The 13458-nt window shown below is 40.2% G+C and overlaps 1 protein-coding gene across 3 annotated transcripts in view; it reads right to left on the bottom strand.

The window, feature by feature from the left end:
- UTRN (utrophin) overlaps positions 1–13458 on the bottom strand; it is a 577733-nt gene that overhangs the window by 98979 nt on the left and 465296 nt on the right. For all 3 annotated transcript variants that reach the window (XM_045009515.1, XM_045009516.1, XM_045009517.1), the window contains 2 exons: positions 7386–7447; positions 5903–5977 (listed from right to left, as the gene is read on the bottom strand). In XM_045009515.1, the coding sequence (XP_044865450.1) occupies positions 5903–5977; positions 7386–7447 (137 nt within the window). The remainder of the gene's footprint in view (positions 1–5902; positions 5978–7385; positions 7448–13458) is intronic.

Here is a 13458-nt window from a genome sequence, read left to right as displayed (position 1 = left end):
AGGAGCTGGTTAAAGGGGAGACTGCAGAGGGTCGTATTGAAGGGTGATCTGTCGGGTTGGAGGGGGGTTACCAGTGGAGTTCCTCAAGGTTCGGTTTTGGGTCCGATTTTATTCAATCTATTTATCGCTGACCTCGGAAACAAAAGTAGGAGTGGGCTGATAAAGTTTGCGAATGACACAAAGTTGGGAGACTGCCAATTCGGAAAAGGATCGGGATATCCTCCAGGGAGATTTGGATGACCTTGTAAACTGGAGTATTAGTAACAGGATGAAATACAATAGTGAAAAGTGTAAGGTTATGCATTTAGGGATGACTAACAGGAATTTTAGTTATAAGCTGGGGACGCACCAGTTGGAAGTAACGGAGGAGGAGAAGGACCTAGGAGTCCTGGTTGATCGTAGGATGACTATGAGTAGGCAATGTGATGTGGCCGCTAAAAAAGCTAATGCGGTCTTGGGATGCATTAGGCGAGGTATTTCTAGTAGAGATAAGGAGGTGCTAGTCCCGTTATATAAGGCGTTGGTGAGACCTCATTTGGAGTATTGTGTGCAGTTTTGGTCTCCCATGTTTAAGAAGGATGAATTCAAACTGGAACGGGTACAAAGAAGGGCCACTAGAATGAGCCGAGGAATGGAAAGCCTGTCGTATGAAAGGAGACTTGAGGAGCTCGGTTTGTTTTCCTTAACCAAAAGAAGGATAAGAGGAGATATGATTGCACTCTTTAAATATATCAGAGGGATAAATACCAGGGAAGGAGAGGAATTATTTCAGCTCAGTGCTAATGTGGACACGAGGACAAATGGATATAAATTGTCAGTCAGGAAATTTAGGCTTGAAATTAGACGAAGGTTTCTAACCATCAGAGGAGTGCAATTCTGGAACAGCCTACCGAGGGAAACAGTAGGGGTGAAGGACCTCCATGACTTTAAGATTAAGCTAGATAAGTTTATGGAGGGGATGGTATGATAGGATAACGGGTTTAGTCAATAGGTCAATAATATGCCACAATGGTAATTAGTACAAAGGGTCAATGATAGGATATTGTTAGCGTTTTTCCAGAGGGTCTGGCTGGAGAGTCTTGCCCGCATGCTTGGGGTTCAGCTGATCGCCATATTTGGGGTCGGGAAGGAATTTTCCTCCAGGGTAGATTGGCAGTGGCCCTGGAGGTTTTTCGCCTTCCTCCGAAGCATGGGGCAGGGGTCGCTTGCTGGTGGATTATCTGCTACTAGAAGTCTTTAAATCATGATTTGGAGCATTCAACAGCAGAGTCAAGGGAGAGAATTATTTCAGGAGTGGGTGGATCGGCTTATGTGGCCTCCATCTTGCAGGAGGTCAGACTAGATGATCATAATGGTCCCTTCTGATCTTGAATTCTATGATTCTATGATTCTATGAAAAGGTCAACTTTTTAAACACCACAAGAGCAAGTAAGTTAGGGGGACAATTTTGTGACATACTCCATCAGATTCATGTAAATTAACTAGGTCTGTCTCTGGCTGCTGTACATGGCTACTGATAATTATATTTTGCACTGAAATAGCACCTTACATGCAAAGATCTGAAAACACTTTACTAGTATATTGTACTAGTTTCAGAGATGGATTAATATCACAGAGAAGTTAAGTTTCTTGCTCAAAGTTGCATAGTGAATCAGTGGCAGAATAGGAGAATAGAACCCAGGAAGCCCTATCTCCACTAATCTGCTCTTACCATTAAAATTCTGTCTTCCCGTTGAGTGGACAGAGACTGTTAACAACAGCCCAAAACCTGGATTCCAGCAGGGTCCTGAAATTATGTATTAATTAATTGGGTTATGCAGCTCTACTACTGTGTTACCAATTTACACTGCAAAGTCAAAGTCCATCAAGTGTCAGTAGGATTAACACTCCTGCTTCAGCTTTGCCCTTGCATTCTTCTCAAAAATGCCTTTTCAGTAATACACTCGACAGCTGTGACAGCAAATTGGCACATTTTACAATCTACGATGACCCTATATGTAGTGATTCAATTTGACATTTTCTTTGCCCTAGTGCATAAGCCAGACAAAAGCCTTTCAGAAGTGTTCTACATTCAGACACCTTTAAAGACATTCCACATTTCAATTATGAGAAATGATTTTTTTTGAATGGAAGGCAAATGACAACTTGGTCCAAGGGATGAATGAGAAAGAGGCACAGCAGACATGTCCACTCTCTTCCTAAAAAAAAACCAAAATCAAAAGCAGAATTATAGATTTCTCATTTTGACTCTCTTTATATATAAGCTACCCTGAAGTATATGCTAATGGAGTGCTCTGAATATCTCAGTAGTAATCTTAAGAACAGAAATGTTCTAATTACTGTGCTCACAAGGAATCAAACTGCAGCCTGTAACTTTGGCTGGATGTTAGGTATTCATTTGTAAGCAAACAGTGTCAGAAAGAAGCACAGATTTTTCAAAGCGTTTATAAAATCAGGCTAGCAAATATAGAGTTTGAGTAAAGGAGGCAAGAAAGTGTGTTTGGAAGCTGAACATTTCTCAGAGTAGTTTGCTCTGAGGTGCAAACAGCAATGCGTTTCTCAGAGATCCGTATGCCTCCTGAGCCCTCCTCCTGTATAAATAAATCCATTTTCCAAAACACATGTACAATTAAGTTAGCAGATTTCTTCGGCTGTCTCTCCTTTCTTAAACTTGACAGCTACATTCTCACACAAGAGACAATGAGACTTAGGAGATAAGAGTTCTATTCATGGCTCTGTTGCTGGTCAGCTTGGTGACCTTGGGAAAATAACTTCCTCTCTCATTGCCTCAGTTTCCCCATCTGTAAAATGGTAATAATACTTACACCTCCTCTGGAAAGCGCTTTGAGGTCTATATAAGAGCTAGGCAGGGCTTTGGAGCTGTGCTCTGGCTCTGCTCCAGGCAAAAACCTGCAGCTCCACTGCTCCAGAGCTGCTCCGCACTCCAGCTCCGGGCTACACTCCAAAGCCCTGGAACTAAGTACTGTTATTACTTCATCTTCCCATTTTGAAATAGGGGAGGAGGGAAAGGGAAGGCGGTTCTTCCCCAAAACAAGCACCATGAATTAAGATGGATGGTTAGTATCTCCACTTCAATTTTGCAGAGGTCAGGCTGAAAGTCAGCACTGCGTTTGGATTTTGAGAGACAAATTCTGTAAAGTGACATTTTTCAGCTGAGTCATTTGTAGTCATTTTGCACTTCATTAGGTCTGTGGAGATGTGTACTAACCAGTCAGCTGGATCCTGGGCATGCAGCTAAGGTTAAAGAGCTGGAACAAAAATAAAAGTGCTACTACTAACCCACTGAGCAGAGTCTGAATATTCTTTTTGCACCTAACACATTTTAATTTCTGCTTCCTTCTGACAACTGCCTTTCAAATGGCTGCTGTAACCCCTCTTTCCAAAAGCTCCAGAAATGAAGGCTTTGTGGTGTGAGAGACATCCCAAGCCTTGCAGTCCTGTTGTCAGAGGTGGGAGACTGGCCCAGTCCACAAGCAGTGAATCTGCAAGCAGGAGTCCTAACCAATCGTTTGCTCCATTTGTACATCAGCCTGGCTCTTACTTCTTCCCACATACTCTACAGCAGTGGTTCCCAACTTTAACAATCTGTGAACCCCTTTCACTAAAATGTCAAATCTCGTGAACCCCCTCCTAAAAATGAATATTTCCAGAGATTTTCTCCTTTACCGGAGTATAAATTATAAAAGCAGTGATCTTGGAAGTATAAAATTTGTTTTGATAACATGCTTATTACACACTATTTATTATTATTATTTATCATTACAGTATTTTTATTACATTATGAAAATGGCAACACTCTTCCAAGATCTCACTTTCATAGCTTGTATCACTTTGAATAAGTCTGTTGTAAGACAAGGCTGCTATGTTTCGTCAAGGAGTATCAGATGTGAAACCAGCATGAAGGTATTTAAGAAGCCAACTCAAAATTCCTCCTACACAAGCATTCAGGTCTTGAGCAGTCCAGGCAAACAATGCACATTACAACAAAGCTTAAACTTGTTCTTCATAATTTTAAAAACTATACTAGCTGCCTATTTAATTTTAAAAACAGCAAAAAATATCCACCTCCCTTTCCATTTCTTATAAGGAGTCTTGAATGTTAAATCTCCTCAGTGTGATAGATATCCTTGCTTTGATCTGCTTAGCTCTTGGAAGTCCAGGGGATCCACCCCATGGTGCCCGGGGTCCAGGTCCCTAGGGACAGCTCTGTCCGCCATTAGGGATTTTTTTCCCCAAGAACCCCCTGTAACTTTTCGTGAACCCCCAAGGGTTCACGAACCCCAGTTTGTGAACCACTGCTCTACAGGCTACTGTACAGTTGTTTATTCCATTTATAATACAAAAGTCCGATTCCTAAGTTCAAATCAGAGGATCTACAAAATTCACACAATTTTTTTAAGCCAGTTGTTGCCAAGTTTATGTCAGATCCAAGTCTTGGCCCCCTCAATACCACACACTGGCATGGTTCCCATACCACGCCTGTTTTTATCCACTCTCTCCCCCTTACTGCTGTTCTCTCTTAACTCCTGTCTTTCTTCCTTTTCTATGTATTTGTGGCTTTTCCTTTCAATTTTTATTCTTTATTTTACCTTTAGCTGTGTCTCCCCAGACCCCTCCTCATTTCCTCATCCACCTTTTTCCTCCAGTTTCCACTTCTTCCCTCGTCCACTTCTCTCTATGTTTCTTCCCCATCTGCATCTCCCCTCCCCTTCAGCCTTCTCCCTCATAAATTAAAACAAAAAACAAAAAAAAAACCCATCAAAGCACTACTCATCATTTTCCACTGAAACCTACCTCCCTAAGAACAAAAGACACCAGTCCAAAGCCAAGTTAACTGCCAACACAGGGTTTTTCTGTTTTTCCTTACCCTATTTGTAAGAATTCAGGGGAAATGCTGAGTGAAAGGATGAATCTCAAAGAAAGCTAAGGCCCTGAGAGCAGATGAGAATTTGGGATCTCTTGTTTTGAGGATGAGGAAGCAATTGACAGTTTTAAATCAGGAGGACAGTTCTAAAAATCAACCAAACAAAATTCCCAGATATGCTACTTCTAAGGCTACCAAAACTATACATGTCAACCTTAAAAACAAGCCTTTAAACAACACTATAATAATGAAATAACACAAAAGGACTTCTCAAAATACTGTGCAATACGGCGCATGTGCAATGTACTCCTGCTTTCTGGATACCTCAGAGAAAATACACTATATCAAGTGAAAACTATTGTCATTAGTAGTGTATTTGTTTTCCACAACTTTCCTTTATTTGTAAGGAACGTTTACAGCAAACCCATCAAATAAAGTTAGAAAATGGACTAAAGTAAACTTATAGACGTGATGACCTTTACCTGCACCCCAACTCTGAGCAGTTTACATCCATCTCTATTTGAAGTTCACACAATAAGAGTCATTTTCTATAAGAGCAAATATTTTTGTGTTATACTTAACAGTTATAAAAGATGATAAAATAGCCCAGTATTGGACTTGATGATCAGAGCTCAGCTTAACAAGAATCATTTCCTACTGTATAGTATCACTTCACACTATGGATTGTGTATATATGACGCACATTTTCAAATTTTTTCCCAATTTGCTTTTCAAAAAATAACCAGGGGAGAAAGCATGTTAGCATAGCTCATTCCACTGATCTGCCTTCCTTTGTATTCATTAACTTTATTAATTCATAACAGTGACATGGGCCACAGGCAATTAATGTCATTTTGCAGTGTGAATGACAAACTATCAAGGAGACATCTGACCCCCTCACCTTTTTCCTCTCTTTTTATTGCTGTTAGTATCTTTAGGATCAGGCCCACCCTGCTTCCCCCCCCCCCCCCCAAGTACTCTGCAGAGTGATTAATTCATTTTGAAGGATAAACTTACAGCATAATGCTTTTTGCAATCTTCGGATTTTGATGGCTGTACGGTATGCAGAGAAACGTACGTTGTTCAAGTCAGCTGAAATATTACAGAGCAGAAATATTAGCTGTTTCTAAATATGCACCAATACCAAGAAATCCACAAGTCTTCCTTGACAAACAATATCCTAAATAATCATATATCAGTAAAGTTTGAGGTTAATTTCATTTAAAAAAGCTGGAGAGCAGGAGGGAATATAATTTCAAATCAAAATACAAAGACAACCATGGAGTTAGGACCTGATCTAAAACCCCTTAAAGTCAACGGAAAGACCCCTGGACTTCAGTGGGTCAGGCCCTTAGCACACCGTTGTCAGTGTAATAATGTCTAAGTATTTTCCAGACAAGATGAGGAAAAGGTCCATCTCCCAAAGAGCTCACAATCTAAAAACAGACAATATACAGATGAAGGATAGGGGATATGATGCAACAAATGTCATAGTGATTGAGTGGTGAAGTTTAGCAAGAGTCTTACTAGCTATGATTTCCATAATGTCATGATTTTGTTAACAACTCTGAGATGGGAACATGGGTGGATGGACAGGTAGATGGGCAGTCAGAAAGAGATATATACTATCAATTTTACAAACTGTTAAATATAGTCATATCTTTTCCTCTTTAATAACATTTTATACTTGCATTTTTCAGACAGAGGGCATTTCAGAGTAAATGCAGATGTTTACATGGGCATGCTGCTGAACCAGCCCTACCCTAACATCATAAAAACTAGGCTTTATTGCTCTGAGTCATTGCAAACCATAGCATTCTACAGGCTATGCATCCTTGCTTAAATGCACAGGGAGTCTGAGTCCTATGATCATCTGAGGATAGCGATATAATTGCTATTTAAAATTAAATAAATAAACTACTACATAACAAGGCAGAGTCACAGAAAACATTCTTGAATTAAAGTTGTTTACTGAACAACAATACAGATTGTATGATTAATATATCAAGTTTCCTAGCTCCAAGTCTTCAGTCACGTAGCAAAGTATGCTTAGTTTAATTCACGACAGCTCAGTCATGGTCAGCAGACAAAGAGAGTTTCAGTCAACCTGTTAGAAGTGGTCCCCAAACTTTTCTGGCTCGCGCCCCCTTACTCCTGTCTGCACACTGCCCATCAACTGGGGCTGGGAGCGGGGCTGCGGCTCGAAGGGAAGAGAGGAGATGTGGACGGGGGTAAGGGGGCCAAGGTCGAGGCCAGGAGCAGAGCCCTGGCTGGGGGTTGAAGCCAGGAGCCGGGGCCCCAAGCCAGCAGTTGGGGCCAGCAGTTAAGAGCAGAGGAGGGTGGTGCTCCCTCCCTGCCTCCCAGGGGGGCTGGCTCAGGTCCCAGCCGCATCCTCGTGAACAGTCCTCAGTGCCTCCATAGGAGGGCATGCCCCACAATTTGGGGACCTCTGTGTTAGATGAATTCCATAAAATTGTTTATGTAAAGGAAGTATACTCACCTAGGGACTGGAAGAGTTCAGACATTTTAGGATGATCCCAACAGGTTGTTTGTGTCTGGTGACTAAAAGAGAATGAGAAAAGCAAAGTTTGAGGGAAAAAAATAGAAAAGAAAACACATTTTGTGGTACATTCAGATTAAACTCTTTGGTTATAAGCAAAACAGAAAAATTCCTCAGCTCTTATATCAAATTACAAGGTTTGTATCATCCAGTTGCTTGAAGCATTTGACCAAATAATAACTTGTAAGATAATCATCCCATATTTAGCATCCACAAGACTGATTTATTTCTGATCCTTTTTCAGTCCTGCTTTTGTCTGTTCTTTCTCATTGTACCAGTTGGACTCTGTTTCTGAAACCAAGACGACAACTAATAAGATAAAGATGCAAATTCCCTGCTGGCACAGCATACCAAACTCATTTTTAAATTTTTGAAATGTTTTTACAAAAAGGGAGGCTTTTATTTCATAGTCTTCATTATATATTTGCAATTAGTCAATATCAGAATACAAACAGTGATCTTGAGACTTACCCATAACACTTTTAATGAAGCGCATAATACACTTTCGCACATGCATATCTGTAGCTACCTAATGTCACAGGATGACTTTTTGCATTTATGCTCTCAGAACATAAAAATACAATGAGCACCACTTTTTAACAGCACTGGTTAATCTATCAAAGTATCATGTATCCAACCATCTGAATAAAATGTAGCTTATCTCATGCTCAATGAAATCTCAATTTTTTCATCAGTGATGTTTTGGTTCTATTTCTGTATGTTAATTGTTGGAAAGGTTATACATTCATACCACACACAGGCATTTAAATTTAAATCAGATTAATTAGATAATTAATATACTGGATGTTATACTAAAAAGACCACAACATTCCTACTAAAAATTAACTAGTTAATACTGTAAAATGAAATGATCCCAGGTTAGCAAATTAAGCAATATTTAATGAAGCAGAAAAACCTACTGTCTTTAATCTTTTTTTCATTTGAACTTGTCAGCAAGCAGACACAGAGATAAGCATAAACAAATGTTTTCATAAAATTACTTAATTTCTGAATGAATAAAAATGTTACCATGTGTGAGAAAATGTGCTAATTGTAGCTTTATTAAAAGAGGACAGTAATTTGAGGACTCTATATATTTTTCATACTCTTACAAAAAGGAGAGGTATTTATTTGAACTTGTCAGTAAGCAGACACACGGATAAGCATAAACAAATGTACAGAATAAATATTAAGAACCGGCTACATTTTAACTCTTGACAGTTTTGATTTTTAAAAGGTTCTCTGCTTGTTGTACTTTTTTTGGTAGACGTTATTTAGCATATTATAATAACAAAACAAGGTGGGATGATACTGTGACCAGGATTTACCAAAGAAGTGAGGGGGGAAACAAGAAAGATGTCAAGGTTTGAGAAGCATCCAGGGATTCAACTTTTTTTTTTTTAATCTGGACTGAAAGTCTCATGAAAATAAACTTTCTTGGGACATTTCTGACATTCAGAAGAACTAGGTTTCTTATAAAAGAGTATCCAAATATTTCAGAACCTTAAAGCAGAGAAAGTTTGTTTCAAATGTGGCTGTCAAAACTTCCTGGGCAGAGGGAGGCACTTAATTTGCCCATACATAGATGCTTTTGTTCTTAACTCAATTACAAGATGGTATTTTGCCATTGAACTCAGTGGGCCGTATCTTCAGCAGGTGTAAATGGGTGTACCTCCCGACTGATAGCAACTGAGAATCTGGCCTAGTCATACCTTCAACCACTACTGTAGAGAGAGGAAGCATTTGTTCTTTTTTACTAAGTATTTCTAGACAGACACTTGAAGGCAAAAAATAGCAGCATACCCCAGTGACAGGACTCTACCCAACCTACGGATTAGTCTGTTGGACCTGAATTCAGGAAAGAATTAAGCATCTGCTTAAACTTTATCCATCTCTATTCAGGAAAGCAATTAAACATGTTCTTAACTTTAAACAAATGCTTAAAGTTACTGATATGCTTAAATGTGAAATTTCCTGAACAGGGACAACTTTCTAAACTGCAACCTTAGAAAGGTTTTGGTTTCATAATAAAATTATGTGAACTGAACAAAAAAAAAGTCAAAGCCTTGATATCCTGGACTAGAAAATACTGCCAGTGCCAAAAGAAACACATCCAATCATCAAAGTTTTACAACTTCTAAAAGGAAGCCTTAAAAATGCCACTAATGTATGTCCTTGTCTACAACAAAGTCACCTGAAAGAAAACAGTAACATTTCTAGACTTGACAGTTATTCCCTGTCAGACAAACTAATAAATCAGCAGTGAAACCAACTCAGAAAGAAAGAAAACCTGTGTTTCTTGGTCCACTGTTGGCACAGGGCTACGGTGATTTACTGTGCTGCATTCTGAATGATTCTAGTGCAGCAATAAATTAAGATTCCTATGCCAGGGTAAGGGGCCTGTATAGCTTCAGTCAATGAGAATGGAAAATGTACTAAATTGGCTGATCAATGCAGACCATTAAATTAATCTGAGAACTAGTGCCTCAGCTACTCTCTCACTGAGGATGCAGGAGGCTGATATTGCCAAGTGTCTCCAATACAGCGTTAAGTGAAATGCTGTCATTAACACCTCAACTGTTTATCACTGGCCTACATTACTAGCATCAGTTGTATCCATCAAACCATATGGTCACATCTAAAATAAGGGCCATTAGTAAAGCTCATTTAGGAACTCTCATTTGAAGCAGTAATGAGTCTCTCTCTCTCTCTCAAAAAAGTGGCTGGTGATTTACTTGTCAACATCATAAGTGAAAAGTATTATCTGGCACAGTCTGCATTAGGGTCTGGATTTGATCTGACAGACGTGCAAATCTCTAAATTACAAGCATAAGTGGAACACGGAAGTTTGAGAAACACTTTTAAATACTGTTTATATCAGTTTTTTAAAATTAACATTACAAATTATTTAAAAGCTCAGATATCTTATAGTCCAATCCCCAGATGGCAGTGCATGTAATAGATCACTCTTTGTTTCCCAAACCCTGTTTATCTGACCGTCTTCAATGGGACTATTAACACACTTAAATTTAGGCATGTGCTGAATCAGGGCCTCTGTACCTCTGTCAACTCATCTGTAAAATAGGTACTATGAAACTTGACTACCATTTGTGAGGTGTTTTGAGAACCTCAGCTGAAAGCTGCTATAAAAGTGCAAAATTTTAGTATTAGCTCCTATTACCTAACAAAAATAATGATGAAATTATATTGCCAATGATGGCTCTAAATTTCTCCTCCCCAAAACAAAATTGTTATATTCTACAAGGCCCAAAGGAGTGGCACTTTTCTCCTTATTTAAGAACTACTGTATAGACAATTCAGTTCAGTATATTTATGACAAAAGGGGAAGGAATCTGAAACAATGTTTACATAGAAAAAATAATCACTTCAGAACATCTTATTAACACTTACTGTGGAATGCCAGGACATTTTAGCTGGCATAATCATAGGCAATCTGGACTCCTGGTCCTGTAGGATTAACATCCTCAAAATTGGATAACTAAGTATTAAGAACAGTCTGGGATCCCTGGATAATTTTTCTTTTAATGAATAATAATTATATCATTATTATTAAAATTACATATATACTTTTCCATGGCGCACTAAGTGAAAATCTCAAAGGGCTTCACAAGTGTTATTTTAGCCTAACCATATGCCACATGAAGTGTTATTTTCCTATTTTACATATGATTAAAAAAGAGAGAGAGGGTTTAAGTGAATCGGCCCATGTGACTTAGCCCAAAGATAGAGTAAGGATTAGTATCCAGGAACACTCTCTCCCAATGCTCTGTACTTTGCACTACACCTCACTACCTCCCTGTAATGTGATAATCACCTGGACAGCTGAATTTCCCCTTTGACATGAAAAGACAAAGAATATCAATATAGGATCTGTGCTAATAATGCAAATATCTTCCCAGAACACTGCCATTTTCAACAATTATCCCTATAACTCTGCAAAGATCCCTTATTTTACACCAGTTGGAGTAGCGCATTCTGAACATGCCTGTTCATAGACTAATGGATTTTTAAAGCTCTCTCTCTCTCACTCCTTTCATACCGGTATGCTTTTGGTCAAATGCCATTCCATCTGTTAGTAAACTGTATGAGAAAGGCGACCCGATGACCCATAGAATTGAAAATGGGATATGGAACTTTTTCCCTCTAGGTCACTGATTCAATATAGCCCTGTTTGCTAGTGACCAAAAAGTTATTACTATTGGATAGCTGGCAGGTGTTTACATGACATGAATTTGTTTGTCTAAGTCTTATCCCCAGAGGACAAAGCTTTAAATCATAAAATCACCACTCACAGTTTCCAGTCTTGTTGGCAGGTTTAGCAGAGAGGCTTGCTCCCAGGCACAATGTAGACGTTCCCTGAATGAACCAAGCATTGGAGGTGATCCATTCAGGTGAAAGCAGCAATGCATTGTCACTGCTGCTGCTAGTGGTGTCACTGTTCATGTTCTATCTATTCTGTGGATTACAGACTGCAGTTTCCAGGCCAGTAAAGCTGGCACCTTTCATACACACCATATCCAAACACAAAAAAGCTACATGAAAACTATCAGAGGGGTAGCCATGTTAGTCTGGTTCTGTAGAAGCAGCAAAGAATCCTGTGGCACCTTATAGACTAACAGATGTTTTGCAGCATGAGCTTTCGTGGGTGAATACCCACTTCTTCGGATGCAAGTAGTGGAAATTTCCAGGGGCAGGTATATATAAGCAAGCAAGAAGCAAGCTAGAGATAACGAGGTTAGATCAATCAGGGAGGATGAGGCCCTGTTCTAGCAGTTGAGGTGTGAAAACCAAGGGGAAGAAACTGGTTCTGTAATTGGCAAGCCATTCACAGTCTTTGTTTAATCCTGAGCTGATGGTGTCAAATTTGCAGATGAACTGGAGCTCAGCAGTTTCTCTTTGAAGTCTGGTCCTAAAGTTTTTTTGCTGCAGGATGGCCACCTTAAGATCTGCTATTGTGTGGCCAGGGAGGTTGAAGTGTTCTCCTACAGGGTTTTTGTATATTGCCATTCCTAATGTCTGATTTGTGTCCATTTATCCTTTTCCTTAGAGACTGTCCAGTTTGGCCGATGTACATAGCAGAGGGCATTGCTGGCATATGATGGCATATATTACATTGGTGGACGTGCAGGTGAATGAACCGGTGATGGTGTGGCTGATCTGGTTAGGTCCTGTGATGGTGTTGCTGGTGTAGATATGTGGGCAGAGTTGGCATCGAGGTTTGTTGCATGGATTGGTTCCTGAGCTAGAGTTACTATGGTGCGGTGTGCAGTTGCTGGTGAGAATATGCTTCAGGTTGGCAGGTTGTCTGTGGGCGAGGACTGGCCTGCCACCCAAGGCCTGTGAAAGTGTGGGATCATTGTCCAGGATGGGTTGTAGATCCCTGATGATGCATTGGAGGGGTTTTAGCTGGGGACTGTATGTGATGGCCAGTGGAGTCCTGTTGGTTTCTTTCTTGGGTTTGTCTCGCAGTAGGAGGCTTCTGGGTACACGTCTGGCTCTGTTGATCTGTTTCCTTATTTCCTCGTGTGGGTACTGTAGTCTTGAGAATGCTTTGTGGAGATTTTCTAGGTGTTGGTCTCTGTCTGCGGGGTTAGAGCAGATACGGTTGTACCTCAGTGCTTGGCTGTACACAATGGATCTTGTGGTGTGTCCGGGATGGAAGCTGGAGGCATGAAGGTAGGCATAGCGGTCGGTAGGTTTTCGGTATAGGGTGGTGTTAATGTGACCATCACTTATTTGCACCGTGGTGTCTAGGAAGTGGACCTCCCGTGTAGATTGGTCCAGGCTGAGGTTGATGGAGGGGTGGAAGCTGTTGAAATTGTGGTGGAATTTTTCCAGAGTCTCCTTCCCATGGGTCCAGATGATGAAGATGTCATCAATGTAGCGTAGGTAGAGAAGGGGCGTGAGTGGACAGGAGCTGAGGAAGCGTTGTTCCAGGTCGGCCATAAAAATATTGGCATATTGTGGGGCCATGCGGGTGCCCATAGCGGTG

The sequence above is a fragment of the Mauremys mutica genome, chromosome 3 (genome assembly GCF_020497125.1).
Source record: "Mauremys mutica isolate MM-2020 ecotype Southern chromosome 3, ASM2049712v1, whole genome shotgun sequence".
Classification (NCBI taxonomy): Eukaryota; Metazoa; Chordata; order Testudines; family Geoemydidae; genus Mauremys; species Mauremys mutica.
The sequence above is the reverse complement of the archived record's forward strand: the minus strand, read 5'-3'. Positions and strand labels throughout refer to the sequence as shown.